At 38.4% G+C, this 20,201-nt stretch overlaps 1 protein-coding gene across 2 annotated transcripts in view; it reads right to left on the bottom strand.

Moving 5' to 3' along the window:
* Positions 1-511: 511 nt before the first annotated feature.
* The window catches only part of PLD1 (phospholipase D1), a 52,565-nt gene continuing 32,875 nt past the window's right edge, over positions 512-20,201 (bottom strand). Inside the window, exons 14-27 of one of the 2 annotated variants that reach the window (XM_053459374.1) lie at positions 19,958-20,158; positions 19,394-19,613; positions 17,554-17,667; positions 15,549-15,674; positions 15,018-15,136; positions 14,798-14,911; positions 12,728-12,838; positions 10,134-10,222; positions 9,584-9,697; positions 8,763-8,812; positions 7,259-7,393; positions 2,605-2,758; positions 2,132-2,249; positions 512-1,534 (exon numbers count right to left, since the gene is read on the bottom strand). In XM_053459374.1, the coding sequence (XP_053315349.1) occupies positions 1,310-1,534; positions 2,132-2,249; positions 2,605-2,758; positions 7,259-7,393; positions 8,763-8,812; positions 9,584-9,697; positions 10,134-10,222; positions 12,728-12,838; positions 14,798-14,911; positions 15,018-15,136; positions 15,549-15,674; positions 17,554-17,667; positions 19,394-19,613; positions 19,958-20,158 (1,890 nt within the window). In that variant the 3' untranslated portion in view covers positions 512-1,309. The remainder of the gene's footprint in view (positions 1,535-2,131; positions 2,250-2,604; positions 2,759-7,258; positions 7,394-8,762; positions 8,813-9,583; positions 9,698-10,133; positions 10,223-12,727; positions 12,839-14,797; positions 14,912-15,017; positions 15,137-15,548; positions 15,675-17,553; positions 17,668-19,393; positions 19,614-19,957; positions 20,159-20,201) is intronic. The other variant, XM_053459373.1, reaches the window with a different exon arrangement.

Here is a 20,201-nt window from a genome sequence, read left to right as displayed (position 1 = left end):
ATCAAGGATTGATTGTTTAGAGTGGAGAATATGATGTGCAACTCAGTGGGACTCAAAGGGTTAACAGCAAACACTTATGTATGCAACAGTTTACTAAACATATATTCTGGGTTTGCAGAACTGCAGATGGGAAGAAAACGGTTCAAGCACATTGTACAGGCTAACTGAAGAGGTATTGTAACATCTGTAAGTGAGATGCCCGTTATAACCTATCCCTCATGCAGGCCACAGGCAGAACCAGAAGGAAATTTAAAGGGTAGAATTGTAATAAATGAAGTGGTCTTATTCTCTCAGCATACCCCATACACACTAGTGATTGGCCCCGTTACACAGCCTGCTACACAACTCAAGTGAACAATCAAGTGAACAAAGTGCAGTGCTGTCACTATGAAGTCATACTGGTGATGTCCCAAAAGGTGCAGGACGGAGAATTAAAAATTATGACTTCTATTAAACAAAATACATGCTTACAGTGTAACAATATTTTAATTTATATTATGTAATAAAAAAAAAATCTAAATTTTAGGTGATAATTCCCAAAACAATAGACAAAACATCTAAAAACAGTAAAGTGTTTGATATCAAACTGCTTGGAATATTTTGCTAACAATGTGTTAAAAAAAATAACTCATTTTACCTTAATTTGTGAGTCCGACTAACTAATCCCCACGGGAGTGCAATGTATTTTCCCAATTTAGTTGCATAGGAAAATATTTAACTAAAAAGACCATCTTTAGAACATTTTACGTTCTAAACTCTGCCTTTTAACACAACTACCATCTATAGTAAGACACGCAAACAGACGAGCTGCATAGCCCTAAACACCATTAAGGAATATAAGTGTTGTCAGATGAGGGGGTGGTTTTAGTAACTCACCTAAACATTATGCCCTCAGTAAGAATTGTAAAGTATACATGAGACATGGTCACTACATTACTTGTTTCCTCCTAAAATAGCTTATGTTAAGTAAATGCCTATACAACATGTTGGCACATATGGAATGGCTACCTGTACGAATATATGGACACACCTCGGTCACTAGACCAATCTGTTGCTTACATGAAGAAAATATATTTGGTAGGAATATGTGTTTAGATGTGCTTTTGGACAAGAGTGGCACACAATGTGATGTATAAAATTATAGAAATTACTAGTCTTAAAAACACTGCAATAATATGATTGCAAAGTCTAGTAGACATATGTAAAGGTTTGTCTCATCACCCTGGACTTTCAATTGAGTTGCTCTCTTCTTGAAATTCATAAAGCTCTTAGTTTCTTCTTCAAACTAAAAGGTTAGAGTTCAGGGAGATTATGTCCATGTTTCCATTGGCACCATGGACTCCTTTGTTCCCACAGATGGCAGGAGATTCTCTCCTGCTAGGAAGAAGAAAGGGAACTGAACCACGAAGCCACGGATCCTTTGTAATTCTTCTTGTGCTTTCGCACGATCCAGTGTTGCCAGTCCAGACTTGGCAACATAGTCAGACAGGTGAATAAAGTTATGGACTTCGTCACTTGGAAGACACCTGAAAACCTGTGTGCGGAATAACACAATATAATGAGAAGAATGTAAACAGGAATATTTCAAAAGATCAAAAAGCAGATAGGGGAGAAACGAATCCTTTTATTTAAGTGGTTTGATTCATGAATGTTGTCATCAGATGTTGGCTCCATTGCAGTCATATCACGTGGGCACTGTACGGCATTGACCCTAAAGTTAAATATTTGGACGAAAAGAACTTGGCTTCCCCTACCACGCTACTCAACTCAAGTAAAGTTAAAACAAATGACCCTACTGACTAGGGGTGTGTTGTCCAAGTTCACCTTACTAAATACCAAAGCTGTTCCATCTTATTTGAGCTGCGTTAAAGGGTTAGGCGGGGAGAAATAATGAGTCAATTCATGGTTTAATAAATCAATCCTGACAAGCTGCAAGATAATGAGGTAAAAAGGTAAAAAGAGCCTATTCAGAAAATGCTGATCCTATAGTGGCAAAACTGGATTACACGAATGAGGATTAAAAATATAGTATATTGCAACTAAATATAAAAGACAGAGTATATTTTTTTTGGAACCGGTTGTTATACAACCAAATACATGCAGCTGAAATGTTTTTTGAAATATAACTCACCTTATCAAAAATAGATGTATTGCGAGCGGATGTTGCAACCCACACCTCTTTGAAAAATCTGTCACTTACAGGGTCCTGGATGTTGACGGATGGGTCATTAAGGCATCCAAGTAGCATTCTGTAATGGAAACAGGGTAAAGAGAATTAATTTCACAAAGAAGCAGCAGATGCAAGCAATCACTGGATCGCTTCATACACTACAGATTGATTTGTAGCATATCCGTGTACTGGAATCTGGCAGCTCAAGTCAACTACATTCTTTATGGGGGGGGGCAGAGGTGCACTTTTAAGGCCAAGGCAATTTGGTGTAAACATTAGGATTACAAGCAGCGGGCATTTCAATGTAATTTATAGGGTAAAGGAGTAGGACATTGTATGGTGTGTGGTTACCATCTGAAGGACAAACTTGTTTTACAGAGGTTTCTAGAGGAAAAAAAGCATAGACATAGCATATTGTCATAGACTTGGTGTACCTGAAACAATGCATGCGGAGTGATAGAGCAAACTTCCCAGCTTGATAAACTTCCCCATCCATGACTGAGGCAACAGTTTCACTGTCTTGCACAATAACAGCCATCTCACTGTCACGCTTTCCCATCATGCTGCGGTCGTTAACATTAGCAGAACCTGAAAACATTAATGGAGATGATGAGGCCATGAGGGGTCTTATTAGCAGTCTTATTTGAGTAATCAAATATTCGAGAAGGGGTATAAGCCAATAGAAAGATCCAAACACTTATTTTTGTGTTCATGATTTTTTAATATGGGTAGGGCGTCTAAATCCCGGATCCTTCCATGAAGTGTTGCTCACGTTGCACTGTGCATGAATGAACTTCAGGCATCTAAAAACGATAATGTGTATCCAACAGAAGGAAAGCAGAAAACATCTTCCTTGGTTGCCGACAACCAAGTTATAGTTTTAATTAGATAATATAGTTATTATCTCTTCATTTAGTTTGGTATAGATAAAATACCTTCTTCCGGATGATTATTCATAAACTTCAAGACAATGCAGTTATATTTACTATTCTTTGTTTACAGCTAATAAATGACTTGCGTATCTCCCGAGCTCTAGTTCAGCTGTTTCTATAGCTTAACATTGCATGCCTTTGCGTGGATGGATTATTAAAATTCTCACACCAAGGGCATCAAGCATTCTGCACATATCAGGCACCAGTAAGACTGTACAGTCAAACAACAAAGTATAGGCACCGTATCAGTGTGATTACATGCCTGGCATGGATAATAGAAGGACTTTTAGCTCCAAATGTAATCATCTCTCTCATTTTTATAGTAGCCATTCCTAAATTTTAATTCAGATGGTAGCCCATGCGTTATAGGATTAGGGAATTGTAAGTAACCCTTTGGATTGGCTCTGATACTGAAAAGTTTAAAAGGCATCTCGTGCAGGGTCCAGTTGTACGATAATGTTAGGAGAATTAATTCCACGCAGCTGCTTCTGAAGTGATCAACAGTATTGGGTAATAAATAGAGGTCTGCATCTATTTTATGTAATCCCATGTGAGAAATAAGGCAATAAAACGGCATATATTAAACAAATGGCAGCCATATGCTTAGTTTTGCAGTAGTTCTATCACAAGCATTCAAACTCGCTTCTAGAAAGCTAATTTAATGTGGTTTTTACTGTTCTATTAATGAAGCTGAATCGTGCTTTGAATATTGTTGTTGACTTTTTAATTGAATCATACGCAACAGACTAAGAGGTAGCTCTGAAAACACTCTGCATTATCCCTCTTTGGATGGAAAATATATTGGCTTTTAATATAAAATTTTAACTCCTTAGAACAATTCTAGGGTGAAGTAGGAAAGACTTATGGCTACAAAATTACTTCTGTAGTGTCCTTATGCAGATGGGGTACCAAATGATATATAAAAGCACGTATCTAAGGAATAAATATTGGGGATTTCGTCACACTATACTCCTATGGTTTGGTCCCCAGGCGTCCCTCTGCCTCGCTAGGCCCAGGATCTGTCCGGGTGCCAGCAGGGTAGTCGGCGGTGGAGCCACTCGCCCCTTGCTGCTGTCCGCACACGTGCCACGATCAGCACTATTAACAGTTCATGATCTGGCAAGCGCACCTAGGTCAACGGTGGACATGGTGTGTGCACATCCCCTAAACCATTCATTGCTCCCACAGCCCCAGGATCTTCATCCCCAAGCAACAGGGGCAGTCCCAATCAGCAGGGGCTATAACTTCCCAGAATGTTGGCAGCTCAGCATTTCTTCTGGCTCCTGCACCCCTATGTTGATTCCTGACTTTTGGCTTACTCTCTGTAGCTTTGATATTGTGCTGCCTGCCCAGACCGCAGCTTTGTCTCTTCCCTTAGTGGACTTTTTGTATTTGTTTGCTGCTCCTTGCCACTGGGTTCCAGGTCAACCTACTTGGACATGTTCTGTTAGAGATGTGCCCCATGACAATTGCTCAGCTCATAACTACATCATAGTATCCCAAGTCCTATCTAATTTTCATGGCTATATTGTTTACCAAGTAGCTGAATCAGTGGGACTGCTTCGCGTTTTAACCCACCGAGACTCTTGTGCAATTTAAAGCGATCTCCATAAGAATATAGCATGACGGAACCCACCAACCGTTGTGAGTGGTTTGAGCAGATTCAATGGTGTTAAACCTTGCTTTAAGCAGCTGAATACAGTTAGGTCCTTTTCTACTGATCACTATTAGTGGGACCACAGTTTAGGCACATCACCATAGACGGTCCTCTCTCCAGTCCCATCATTTCCATTCTGTTGGGCAGGTGACACTGGGGCTGGTGTGTAATGGAGTCGTGCCTCTAAACACACTAATATCTCCTTTCTGGCTGTAATGAGATAACATAACTCCCCCCCCCCGCGATTTCCCTTGAGACAGTGATATTTCTGCCAAATTTAGTGCAACAATCATTATGTTTGTCTGAAAAGATGATTGCTAAATGCAATCTTACATATGTATAATGGGAAATGTTAAGTCCTACACACACTCTAAATAATAAAGCCGGTACCAGGGAGGTTCCTTCCACTGAAGCTTGACAACTGTTCATCTCAACAGAAATTCCCTAAGCAGTGATACACTGAAGGCTTCTCTTCAGCTTCTGTATCAAAGATAATTGAAACAGAGGGTTCACATAAACATATACTGCTATTCAAATAATTACCACTTATGCGGCAGAAAAGATGTCCTGGAAATCTTCCAGGGTTGGTCCTTTCTAACGCATAATGATTGCAGGGAATTGAAACAACCATTCTCCTGCCAACAACTACTTTAGTGAATAAACCCCTTATGTTCTAAAAGAGGAGACTTCAGTCTGTAATAAGTTGACTTAAGCACCAAGTGAAACATTGATTGGTATTAGCTCAAGAAACATTCTGGAGACAGCTACGTTCCTCCCCAATTCTGTTTGGGCCTGCATATGGTTCTGCCTGGCAGGCTTCCATAGCTAGAAAACGAAAAAAGCTGCACTTTTATGAAAAATAAGTTTTTTTGCTGAAATAACAGCCAGTGACCTAAATACACTATTCCCTGGAAAAAGGGCATGGCTGCTCCTTTTCTTACATGGAAATAGGTCAAACTGTATTATATTACAAAATCTATTTTAAAGAACCTATTGTCAAGGCTGTTTCTAATCTATTTGTTAATAGACAATAAAGGCTTGCATTACTAATATTCCAGATACACATCCCTATTTCCAGGCAGCAGTAATGATAATGTACTTATAATATCTGTTGCCTTGGAAATGTGCATCTGATCCAATAAACTAAAACACATTCAAATATTGATTACATTCTTAAATATACAGTCTATTATTCAACACATAAAATTACCAATGCAAAAAGGCGTAAATCTGGGTTCCAAGTTCCACTTGCATAACGTCTATTCTACACAGATCTGAATATATCCAGGGAAAAATGAGATGCTAATATACAGACAATGCCAAAAATATTTCACATTTCAAAGCACTCTCTGTTCTTCAAAGAACAGATAACAGGTTCGTCAAGTTTAATTGCTAAACTTGACTTTGATTCAAGACAGATGAACCACATTTTGACAGTTAGCCCACTCTTTAAGCATGCTAAAATGTGTTTTTCCCAGAATACATTGACAATTTTTATGTATCTTCTGTTTCAGCCAGTTTCGTGACTATAATCATTTCTTCACAAAATGTTGTGAGGTCTCCACTTGCCTGTACGCTGTATAGCTGGGTGAACGTATAGGGAGGGCGCAGAATCCTTTCTGCAGAATGACTTTACACAAAGTCACTTCATTTGCAAATTAAACCAGGTTCAATTTCTTTCTTTGAAAGACATTTAGCCACAGTCCTGGATATAATTTATATACATACATACATACATACATACATACATAACCACACGGTTCACATTTTTGCATACATGCACAAGCACTGTTTATAACTTATTAATATATAGTTTTAGTTGAGAACTATTTAAGCTCCCCCCACGCATTATTCTGGCTTTTCTTGAAAACGTATTATTATGCACCTACAGTTCGATCAACCTCACTTGCTTTCCCTTCCCGTTCACCCTATAGCACTCTCGTATACAGTGGCAGATTATATTAATGGGAAGGAATAAACATGGAATTTACAATTAATTCTCCCAGTTGATCATTCCAGAGGATAAATTGTCCAGCTTTTATGTATGGTTCTGTATCATAAATGTGTGATATAACTGCAGCAATGTAAACATTAATGACATTACAATTGAAATGATATCTAACAAATGTTCTCATAGTCTTAAACACGCTACATATAGATCAATGAAACCTTTTTTGCAAAAGAGAATACAGCGTAAATTAAACAGCGGACAGACAATCTATATTCTCATCAGGTCTGGATTTACAAAGCAAGGTGACTCTAGAATCAAAATCCCCAGTGACCCCACTATTATACAGGGGGCGGGGGGCTATGAAGGTAGGATATGGAGATAGTAATGAGGAAAAATATAGACAGATTTAACGTGAGTGGGACGTGCGACACCCTTAAAAAAAAATGGCTCACTATGCACATGTATGATCTGTTGTATATTAAATCGAGTCTGCTTATGTTCAGAAAAATGAATAACATTGTATATCATATTAGCAAGAAGACACTTACCAATGATTACTGTGTTATCATCTGCAATAAGCAGCTTGCTATGGACGTATATAAGCTCCGTTACAAGATTTCCTTCCAGTTCAGCATGAGTCCGGAGACCACAGAACGAAATGTAGTTTATCCACTGATTTCCAACTAAAAATAATGGCAAAAGTACATGTTTAGTTTAGCAGAAATTGTCTTTTTTTTTTTTAAGATATTACACAAAGTTAAGCAAGTACTGGTACGGAATAGATAAGCATCTGACTCTTATCGCAAAAAGATACAGATGAACGTTTACACGTCTTGTTTTTCGTTTCACAGATGTAGTATTACATTATCACTACACTAGATCAGGGCTGTCCATGTTTTATTCTTCCATGCGAATGCGTTTCAGCCAAACAGGGCCTTTGTCAAGCCTGTTTGGCTGAAACGTTGCTTTTTTTTTGCTTTCTCTAAATAAAGTATCCTAAAGATTGGAAGCTGTTTGGAGTGCTGGGATTCCTTTTCTTTGTTCGTGAACTATAGAAAGGAGTCATGTCTCTGCTTTGGCAACCTCAATCACTTCCATACTGTCACCTCTCAACCTACTGAAGTAGACCTCTGCTATATGACATCATATCATTACGCTCCATTTCAAAAGGCTGCGAGGTAGATGGAACCTCAATGCTCCACTCCTGGGCACATCCTGCATCCCACCTTGGCTGACAGCAATATTGGAGGGTAGAAGGAGATAACGCAACAGATATGCCCTTGTGGGTGGGGGTGAGCACGTCAATGAAGTTTAGCATCCCACTAGATGTGTCAAAGACATTTTGACAGTAGATACATACTTGCTCCACAAAACCGGTAGCAATTTCAGATATGAAAAAAAGAGCTTAATTAGCAATAGAGGTAATGTTCTAGTCCAGAGACTTTGACCTCGGTCATCTGAATGTAGTGGAAAAAACAGAGCCAGGTTTGGGGTGTATGTGACCCAAGAAGTCACGCAGGGTGCTATGCAAGGGGTGATAAAATACTGAACTACTGGCTTTGACGCTATCTCCACTAAACTTTATGAGCACTCATTTACAGCACCAATAACGTTATAAATGAGCCAGAAAAGTAACTATTGCTTCAGATGATGTAAGCAACATTTATTGTGCAACCCAGTGTTGGCGAATAAAAGCCTGGCTTATGGGAATATATATCGATCTATTAGTATGCATGCACACACACATATATTATATACATCATATGAGTCTGTCATGGTAGCATTGAATGTATCATTATTCCCAATTATCTATATTCCCAATATATCCTGATTTTGCAACAGATATCTGCTTTACCAATCTAAAACAAGAACTCTGGAACATCTACACATTCATTTAATATCCATCTTATCGAATAAATACGTTTTGTTGCAAAATTATTAGATAATTTTTCATTGTTAAAACAAAAACAAAAAAAATCAATCAAGCATGAGACTACATTTCAGTATGATTGAATAATTTTCAGCAATTGACAGACCGAATCAATGACTCACTTTCTGCTTTCAGTTGTCCAATGATAGAATTGTCTCCTCTGCAAATGGTTCTATAAATAATATATAACAAGAAAAACACAGTCAGGATACAAGATGGAAGAATTGCACAGAAGTAACGATTGGGAAACGCAGCTCTGGCGAAAAGTCATAGATTGGTTTAGAAAATCCTATGAAGCAGATTGCAATGTTTGCAGAATGAAAATGTATTTGTACAAAACACCTAATACGTGCAAGGAGCACTGAGCTTAAGCGCACAGATATTTTTAAAAAGCAGAAGCTGTAACCATTTGTAATTGAAAAACATAATAAAGGGAACAAAACTAGACTTGGAGGTGATTCAACCACATTACTGTCTCAATTCAAATAACACAGCACAAAACATGACACCATAATACCGAACATAATTTAACGTTTAATCACCAGCAGCTAGTGCTAGATCTACAACGTAGCCTGCTGCAAATAGTAGTAATTAAAAGAGAACACTAGGGGGAGCCATTGGATAGACAGCTTAATTCAGGTTACCAATCACATCTATTTTACTTTAATAGTAATGCCAATAGAAATGATTATGCCTACTGCTAGAGTAGAATGGCTGAAGATGCACATGAAAAATATCTAAAGTACCACGCCAGGGGATTCTTAATTGGAGCTGAGCTGACCTTGGGTAAAACCCCAAAAGTGATTCAACTGTCAGTCTAGGCTTTCTGTAGCAGTTGCAGGACCAACATCATTCAGCTCATTAACCTATTTAATAGAAATGAACCTGTTTTTTGCTTTTTGTCTTGAACCAGCATTGAGTTCTTATATACAATATTTGTTACCTGTAGTTGAAATGCATAACAGCTTGTAAGGCATTGCCTCCACCTCGCGAGATATCTCCTTCAAATCCAGGCAGCAGTGGGGTGATAACGTACACGCGATACCTCTTGTTCTCCCTAGAATCAGAACACTTCTTGGTTATTACCAACTCTTTATTTCCATTAATTTACTTTAATACGCATTCTTTCCCTGTAGAAGGGAAAAAAAGCCACCTACCCTTGACATCAATATGAGCAGTTTCTGCACATGGGTGCAGGGTAGTTTTTTAATCACATGGCACTTGTATGCAAGCTAAAGCTAGCTGGTGGTGAGTATAGTGCGGCTCAACATATCTCTTACACGCAGAGGAGCTGAGAAGCAGGGCAATCGTCCAAATGCATAGCTGGGACTCTGCTAAGAAATTGTTAATTTTAGGACTCCGCTATCATTTTCATTAAAGTGCATATGATGGCTAGAACGTTGGTTTAATATGATATTCTAATTCAGCTCAGCAAAAGTAAAAATTGAGATATAGATATATATATATATCTCAAGAGCAGCTGTATACATTACCTGTGGGCTTTTAGTATCCTCTGGGCAATGGCATCTCCGATCTTGTTAAAAACAACCTTATTGTCTGCACAGCTGATAAAAAACTGGTTCTGGTAATGAAAAAGAAAAAACATATCTTTTAAAAACAATGTAGGATATGGAGAGCACGATTAAAAGGGGTCAGGTATAAAACGTAATTCTAGAACCAGGACAAAACCATGTCTCCTTTATAATCAGTATTGATGTTGCTAAGCGATTTCATATGCTGCTTTAATATGAATCATATCAAGCATAAGAGCCTTTGCCCATCTCGACCCATAAGCTCCTTCGGTGGTACAGAGTATCAGAGTGGGCACAGGCTGCCAGCAGGGTTAGCTTTCCCAAACGCCAACTGGAAGACCGGTGTCAGATTGCCACAGCGGTTATTATTAACCCAGCAGAACATACACCATAATTATCAGTATCACTGTGTATGCGAGATATGAGTGTTTGCAAAGGACTTATGCTGAATAAAGTCACAGAAAAAAGACCAAAGTTTTAAAACTTAAGATACACCCTTTGTACTGAGAGCTAGGTCAAAAGACACCGTTCACAGGCACACACACACACACACACACACACATATATACACACACAGCGCTGTCAAAAACTATATGCCCCTCCCCGATTACGATCACACTTAAATCTTTCAGATCATCAAACTAATTTTAATATTAGTGTGCATAAACACAAAATGCAGCTTTAAAATGATGATTTCATGTAAATAAAGTAAAACGCTATCCCAACCCTACCAGGCCCTAAGTAAAACAGGATTGGCCCCTTAGTTACTAGATTCACCAATTAATCAAATTTAATTTATAATTGGGTTAAATTTCACTAGACACATCCAGGCACGATTACTGCCAGCCCTGTCGAACCTAAACATCAAATAAATAAAACCTATCTTGCAAGCGGAAGTAGGCTAAATAGTCTCAAAAAGAAGCACATGATGCCGCTGTCTAAAGAAATTCAAGAAGAGACGAGAAATAAAGTTATTGACTTCTATCAGTATGGAAAGGGTTACAAAGAAGAACACAAAAGCTTGTCTCATATTTGCCAATAACATCTTGAGGACCCCAAGGCTTTGGGTCAAAATTGGACCCTATTTCATCTGGACTAAAGCCAACAGCATTTCACAATAAGATCATCATACCAACAGTCAAACATGGTGGCGGTAGTGTGATGACTTGGCTTGAATCCGATGGAGATGTTGCGGCATGACCTTAAAAAGGCAGCTTATACTTGAAAACCCTCCAATGTGGCTAAATTAAAACAATTCTGGCAAGAAGCGATGTAAAAGACTTATTGCCAGTTATAGCTAATATTTGATTGCAGTCTTTGCCACCAAGGACGGCACAAACAGTTACTAGGTTTAGGGGGGAAATGACTGTTTGACACGAGTGATATAGGTTTTGTTGAACTCTTTACTTTTAATAAATGAAATGATCATTTAAAAGCTGCTTTTTGTCATGTTGTCTTTGACTTATATTAAAATTAGTTGGATACATTGAAACATTGAAAATGTAACAAATAAGCTAAAAGTAGAAGGAATTGGGGATGGTGACAAATACTTTTTCACAGCACTGTACATATATAGTTTATTATAATCTTACTTTTAGGTGAGCTTCTGTGACAGTTCTTGGCATCACCATAGCATTAAGGGCAACCCTGGCTGTCTTATAGCTAATAGCCAACTACCTTTCTACCAACCTCTGCCTCATTGCTACTTGTTGATAGATGCTCTGTGGACAGACCAGTCCGGGTGAACAAGCATGCGTTCCCTTTAAAATTCACATACTAAATACTGATGACGGTGTGTTCACAGAAAAAACTACAAATAACCGAACTCTGTCTAGATAAGCGGTTAACTCAAAAAGAGGTCAAAGAGTGACTGGAAAGCTCGAGACTAATAAAAGACACCAGCCCTGAACGTCATTCACCCAAGAGGGCTCAGCGAGATTATAACAAAACCAGGCATTTGGTACAGTGCCTCATGGGAGGTAGACCTTTAAATGAAGGGGTTTAGGTGACTGGATTGAAAACTAGTTATAAACATGTGAAGCAGATACGGTAGTAAAAACAGAATTTCTTCCGACGCGGGTTCAGCGAGAGCATATTAGTTTCTATATTAATGGCTTAGAAAACTATAGTCAAATGTATATTTTTGAAAATGGCACCAGCTGTGCAATAAATGCAGCTAACAATGCATTTTGTAGTAGAATGATTTGTTTAAATTGGGAGGATGGTTAGTAAAATGGCAGATGAGATTCAATACTGATAAATGTACAATAATGCACTTTAGTAGGCAAAACACACACATGGTAATTATCAGCTAAATGGGCTCAGATTGAAAGGATTGGGACTTGAAATATATTTGTGGCTACTAGCCATCTCCCAGCTCGGTAGCCATATGCCATGTAAAGTGGCAGGTGTTAAGGCTAACAAATTACTTGTACGCATTAAAAATGGGCTTCAATGCATGACAGACATATTTATGTGATTGGTAAACGGCTGCACCCATAGAGGTCTACAGAAAATACAGCTTGTATATGATGTTTATGGTAACACCGCCTTACCTCAATATAAATGTAGTGTTTGCTGTTTTCAATCACATGCACATAGGCATTGTGTATAGACTCTTCATGGTACTTAATTCCTGCTGACCAATCAGCTGCTGAACGAAGCACCTGGAGGAAAACAATATTGTTTAGTCGAAGGATTCAAAGAAAATCATTTTTTTGCCGTATTCTAGATCAACAGATATGGTTACTTGGAATGTTTAAACCTTAGCAACTATGTATGCATGTATTTATGGTCAATGGGCACTTCCAATATATATACCGGTATATACTATCCTTCTATTCCTACGAGCTCCAAGATGTACCTATAATACATGCACACATTCAGAATCACTGAAGCAAGAAACAAGATCAAACTTGCTAGCTGAAGCTGCTCTGCTATCTAAATGATGTATCAGAATGTCCAAAAAGCTGTTTAGAGACGTTGGTGAGATGTGATGATTGCAGAGCTAATCGTTTGTTGGGCTGCAGCAACACCGAACACCAGCAGGGGGAGCTATAGATCACTGGAGTGTTCTGCACACGGACAGACACAAAAAGTGCAACATTCCGTTGGAATTGCATAAAAGGACCAACTTATTCCATAGCCCACATAGCAGAATAATGATTTACCGACTGGTTATGTTTTTTATGTAGATTGTTTTCATGTGTTTGAATATATATATGAAAGCATAGGTTCATAGGTACATGATTTCCAACAACGCACCAGGGACGGATTTTGCGTATCTTGCGCTGCATAACATTAACCAAAATACATATGAGATCATTTGTTGTATTTGGCCAACTATCACAGATTGGGAAACTATGTTCCTACTCGTGGTAGCTAATTTTCATCAAAGCATTGTGGTAGATGTGGTCTCATGTGAAATCATCAGCTTGTGTTGTTCTGTAAAATGTTGGAACTCTCTGCTTTCTAGCTTTCCACATAGCAAACAAAATGAAATACATTTGCATCAATACAGACATGCCTATGACTGAGATATGCACCCAATCTCTGTCGCAATCGCATACTAACACAGGACAGAACCAGGAAGCGGCACTCCCCATACCACCACTAATCGTCATCCTGCATGCCAGGCCAGGATTAGGATAACTAGATGGCCCAGGCACTTTAAGGGTGGTAGCCACCTAATGACGGAAGTGCAGCTGACGTCCGGATATGGCAGGGGGCACGTTGCATTTTTATGCTCATGTAGCATGCGACTGGGAATATCCAGACATTGGCCACACACTTTCCATCTGTCTGGAAGAGGACTGTCTTTATTCAGATAGTTATGGAGGATATACCTACTTCTTAAGTAGGGAAACATGGAGCACTGGAATCCAGCCAAGGACTAAACACCAACATCACACTCACTATATTCAGCTTTTAAAAACAGTATAAGTGACTGGGAACACATACCTACTAAATGATATTTATGTAGTAAATGCAATGTGCTCTAGTTACATTTCAAGGTATTTGTATTTATAATTACTAAATTTCCATTTTATGCAACTTTGCAAAAGAACAGGAAACATAGCTGAAACATTTTTGGATTGTAGGTCAATACCAGTCCCTAAACAGTCAGCCACACAACGAGCAAGGTACAAATAATAAATACACAATATTTCAAGTTAAATACTTGAAGATTCACTTCACTAACCAAATCAAAACTTTTCATTTGGTGAAAAATATACTTGGTGTCTCCAAAAACACCACACTTTTTCAGTGACTAGTTTTAGGAGACTGTATGAAGAACTACATATTAAAATAGCAAAAGGCTGCCCTCAGGTTTCCAGATGATCACTGAAGGACATCAAATTAAGAAAGACCTAAATTCATCTAATATCCCTTACATGGATACTCCTATATAACTTTTTGGCCGCAGTTCCATGACAGAGAGGTACAATAAGGCAGAACACTATGTGCTCCATGTTTCCTTTCATATACTGGGAACACTGGTGGATCAGTGGTCTAGAGAATGTTGCACCGCATGATCGTTTTATGCATTTTTTGGTGGGGAAGGTGCAGGCTGGATGAGAAATACAAGCCCTTTTATATGTTGCGTTGCCTGATGCTCTACCCACCTGCACATTAGCATGCAGTGATCCAGGAACTTGATAGGTTAATTCCTTTGCCGTTTTGTGCGACTTTGGCAACAAGAATGGGTAGGATAGAGATCGATACTTGGGCTTCATGATCTGTATAAGAAAAATATAAAAAAAAAACATATTAGATAATGCATACACAAAAGCCAGATCCCAGAGTATCTGGGAAACGATGGTTCATGCACAACGAATCACACACCTTTGTGAAGTTCCAGCGCTGGATGAAGTGCCTGGCCACGTCACGTGCTGCTTTTCCGTGAACAACAGAAGAAATGTCATGCCACGGCATTCTTGGTGTTTGGTATCTGTCAATAAAGTCTAAACAGAAATATACCACAATTAAGTTCACCATTTGTGTCAGAACATTGGAATGTGAACATCTCAAGTTGGCCAATAATGTCTGCAGGTGGGCCCCATTCTTAAAACAGCTCTCACCCCGGGAAAAATCATTTGAAAATTCTAACAAGACGACTTCGGAGCTAGCAAGTTCTGAAAGTTGCTTGCTTGGGAAGCTGGGTAATCGGGGTGCTGCATCTATTGGGAGGATGCGGTTCAGATGGCAGCCACCCTATGGATCTACTGATGTCAGTGTAAACTATCCAACAATACAGAGCCATAAAGTAGATGTTTTTAAGGTAGAGAAAGTAAAAGTCCGCTGTTTAACATATATACATTATGTATACATACAAACATTTTTTTTTATTAAAAAATAGTTGAATTAAGGATTTACCATCAAACGGTTTGTCCAGCTGTACCCAGTCTTTGAAGACAAAATTGCAGTAGTCTTTGCCATGCCAAAAGCGAGTTTCACCAAGCAGTTCGCCAATGCCAGTCTGCAGGCTCCGAACAGATCCTCCTGAAAACACAAATCAAGAAGTCAGAACATGCTCCAGAACATTTTTGTCTATCATTTTTCAGCCATGATTGTGTAGTCTGCTATTAACTGCACGCACGTATGGAGGATGATTGTAATTTCCCCTGGATATACTTTCAGGAATGGTTGGAGCTAAACATTATCTTAGGCAGATATAAAATGTATTATTTTCCTGCTTCAACACAGAGGAGTGGATTAAAACTACAGATTTGCTATTAAGCTCATCTGAGCTAGTAAGGACACATTGGAGTCACCGTCATCAACCGCTGACATTCTTGTTCCAGTAGTTTTTCCAATGTTAGGCATACATTAATTATATTATTTTAATTATATTATATTAATATAAAGCTAATGCTACAAAACATGTTCAATGATGGAAGGATATTGTTTATTAAAGAAATGCTACAATTCTAATATACAATCTGATTTTCCCAAAACATACAGTTTGGAGTAATTATTACAGAAAATATTTCAGAAGCCTCTGCAGATTGAAAAAGAATTGGAAAATTAACAAATTTAAACCTTATTAAGCATTGTCAGAGTGATCTAGCTTTATTTGGTTAAGACTAAAGTTGTATGAGTTAAATGGTCCCACAACAGACTGAAAATAAAAATAAATAAAACCCACAAGCATATGTTAAGTTCAAGGGCCAAGCAAAACAACCAGCCATCCAGCCACATTTTAAGCTTGCATTAAGCTTAAAAATGTAAAAAGAATAAACAAAATCCAAGTTTTTAATAAAGCAAAGCAATACCAAAATTAATACAAGCTGTACCTTGCAATTAGTCACTAAAACTTTTGAGGTAGACCATGTCTTCTGCATAACCTAGCTCCTTCCATGTCAGAGCAGAGGACACTAGATCCCAAAATAGTCCGTCTCAAATGAGATTTTACAAACGTTGTTGATACATTGGACAGAACACAGAATTAAGCATTCTCATAGTCTAGCCACCGTTGGGTGCCTCTCCAATAAAATTTCTCTAAATACAGAAAACCACAGTATAGAATTGCTTAACTCAGTTTTCACACCCAATATGTATGAATGCTATGTTACATACATGTAAAACAAACTAACTTTCTTCAGTTAAAAAAGTTAATTAAAACAAAAAAAAATAGTAAAAAACAGCATACTGGATTAAAAAAACAACATAATTCTTTGAAAGAATTTTGATTACTGTTGGACTTTTATCTACAAATGCAGATTGGCTTTTTATAAAAAATGGTAGCACAATTCAGCCTTTGATTTAGTCAATAGGATACAACGCTTCAAAAAGAACAAATCATCTAACTGTGATCTTCAAATGTAATCATAAATGGCTTGAGATGTGCTCATTTAAAATGATACTAAGTTTACATACATAATAAATATGGATTCCACAAATATATAATTTTTTTTTTAGCTTTTCAGCTTTTTTGCAATAGGCCTAACTATCTATGCCCCCAGTACAAAACATGTATCAATATAAACATGAAATCAAGCTCTACGCCCATCTGTTTTTGCATTGGTGTCCACTGTCCTAATTTCTATACCCATCATCAGGGATCTCATGCAACAATAGATCTGTCTTTAAATATTTCCGTACAGAGCTGATACCCCTGCATCTAGGACAGCCAGCATTTCACTACCCATCACCCCCATCCTGTACTCTACCCATACACATGCCATTAACAATATGTTGGGGAGTTAAAGGACTTTAAAACCATGCTAAAATAGAACATTGCAGTGTCACAGACATACATTCCGGTTTGTGTAAGACTTTGCCAGAACTGAATGTCCAATGTTTAGCGGCTAAACACAAGCAGGAAGGAGGATGCAGAATTTTTGCCCCATAGGCCCATGCGTCTCCATGCATCACTCACCATCGTTATTTCGAGTGAATTTTAGTTCAGAGTCACCTGAATGATGAAAAATCTTCCGATGTGGTTTAAAACCGTGGATTAAATTCTGGTGGCTATTATAAGAATCAGAATGACCTGGAAAAAGGGAAAAGCTCTGTTTTTTTAGTTTAGGTGCTGCGATTTCTCAGAGCCCATTTATAGGCTACGTGGAACTAATGCTACTATCACATAAAAACGAAAAGTGGGCACTGCAACATTTGGGTTCGGCCCAAAGGTGGGGATACTGTTACGATTCACCTAGAGCAGGTAGAAGTACCATGCTGAAAGTACAGCAAAGGGTTTCAAGATTCAGTGCTTTAAATTCTTTCAAGCTTTGTCCACTAGAATATTATTGTTGTTACCAGATCCAATAAAAACAAATTTTAGAACCCCCTTGGTATCTTTAACAAGATCTTTATTTGTATGGGTGTAAAAATCCATGTTCCCTTTGTTCTTATACACACATTCACATTAGGCATGAGTGAAACTTGGGTGCCAGGAACACCACTAGAGGGTCTCTCTGGAATAGAGATGCAGTAGGTACATGATGCGATACATAGATGCATATATTACACATAATACACACCTGACCGTTACACCAACAGGGATGATGACATCACATTCTAAATACATAGACATTATTATTTAGTTGGTCCCCCTTTTGCAGCTTCTGGGAAGACGTTCCACAAGATTGTGGGAGTTTTTGCCCATTCATCCAGTAGAGCATTTGTGAGGTCAACGTAAATCAAGACAATACACACCACAATATAATCAACTAGCGCAAAAGTCATCATAAGAGAACAGGTATACATTTTGAATACATGATGTATTCAAAATGTATACCTGTTCTCTTATGATGACTTTTGCCATCAAAAATTCAAAATGTGGTACTAGTAAGGGATCCCCCCAAATTACACACCTCAGGCAACATATGCATCCCTCAAATAGCCATTACTGAGCTCTGAATGCTTCAAGCGTTAAAAAAACATCTTCAAGTTTCAGTTCCTCTCTGCTAACACGTAGCCATAGGCTATCCCAACATATTCTACTGGCTATCCCAACAGGTCTACTGCCCCTGAGCGCTTTGACCTTCTCCATATCTCATCACACAAAGTCATGGACATTCTATAATGGTCATTAACCCCTATGAAAATATTTAACTCGCGAACCATTCTCGTTTCCCTTGCTGTTTATATGCAGCCAAATATACAGTACCTCATCTATCATGGCATGATAGAGATCACACAATAAAACTACTTCCTCGTAACTTTTCATCTTATGATACATAACTTTTTTTTAATATTTAACCAAATCTACATTTTACAACAGTTGTATGCAAAACATCTCACCAGCACTATGCAAATAAACAGACTGGTTTTCCATTTCCACATAAGGACAATTACCGCAACTTAGCATTATCTTTTATAATAGACCAGGAGCGTCCAACCTGTGGCCCTCCAGCTGCTGTAGGACTACATCTCCCATCCTCCTCAGCCTGCATTATGGGAGATGTAGTCCTGCAGCAGCTGGAGGGCCGCAGGTTGGACACCCCTGTAATAGACCATTGGTCCCTCACTAAATATTGCTGAACTCACTTCAGTTTAAACCCAGAACTCACAATGTTATGCATTGACACTTTAATACACTTTGAGGCACAGTTGGCCTTCGAAAAGATATTACATACTAAAAAAAAAATCAAATTTTTTCATCTTAACCATCACAAACATTTAATGTGCGCATGATACATTTAATGTCCCATGAACGAGATTAATCATACAATAAAACAAACAGTAAAGGTGTGATAAGTAAAAGCTGTACATACGTGACTGGCTGTCTATACTGCTCACACTGTCTGCGTGTTGGAGGTTGTGTTTGTGGAGCTGCTTGTACAGGCTGAACTTGGCAAACTTTCTCGATTTGCCAAAACCTTTGATTCTTGAGGTGTCCAAGGCATTTTCACTTGCTTGGTTGGCCTGAGGCTGGAAACTACCTTTCCTTTCACCTTTACCTTCCCCATTCAATGTCTGAGTGGAACCCGATATCTAAAATACAGAAATAAAACACTGCTTGTCTTGTTTCTAGGAAGGTCTCTGTAAACCTAGAGATGAAGTGAATCAGCAAACACAAAAACGGTAGTCAAAGACTAATTGATTCATCCGGTGCAGCCGTGACTTATGCAAGTTAACTCATGTTAAAATAATAGTGTTTAAACCAGTACTAGACTTATGATCGTATTACTAGTGGTGAAAGGGGAAATATCCGTAATTAAAACATTATGTTAATCTTTTTCCACAAGTTTACTTTTTGGCCTTTGTGGTCTTTTCTAGGTGACATAACCTTGGCTTCACATCCTAGGGAAGTGTCATGTAACTTTGAGGAGTTTTACCGTGTTTATGGCAGTAGTAGACTGTGTTATGACTCTCTTGACACTTCCAATGTCGGTCAGTCTGTGCTCATCATCATCCCACCGTCCATAGGCCAAATCAATTCCTCCAACAAAAGCCACGGACTGATCAATGACTACAATCTTCTCATGGTGAGCCCAAAGGTACACTGAAGACGACATGTGATCCGGGTGTCTCATAACCTAAAGAAAATCAACACAGGTGCATTTGAGCCGTGTCCTGTTA

The sequence above is a fragment of the Spea bombifrons genome, chromosome 3 (genome assembly GCF_027358695.1).
Source record: "Spea bombifrons isolate aSpeBom1 chromosome 3, aSpeBom1.2.pri, whole genome shotgun sequence".
NCBI classification, from domain to species: Eukaryota; Metazoa; Chordata; class Amphibia; order Anura; family Pelobatidae; genus Spea; species Spea bombifrons.
Note: the sequence above shows the minus strand (reverse complement) of the source record. Positions and strands in the feature narration are given on the sequence as shown.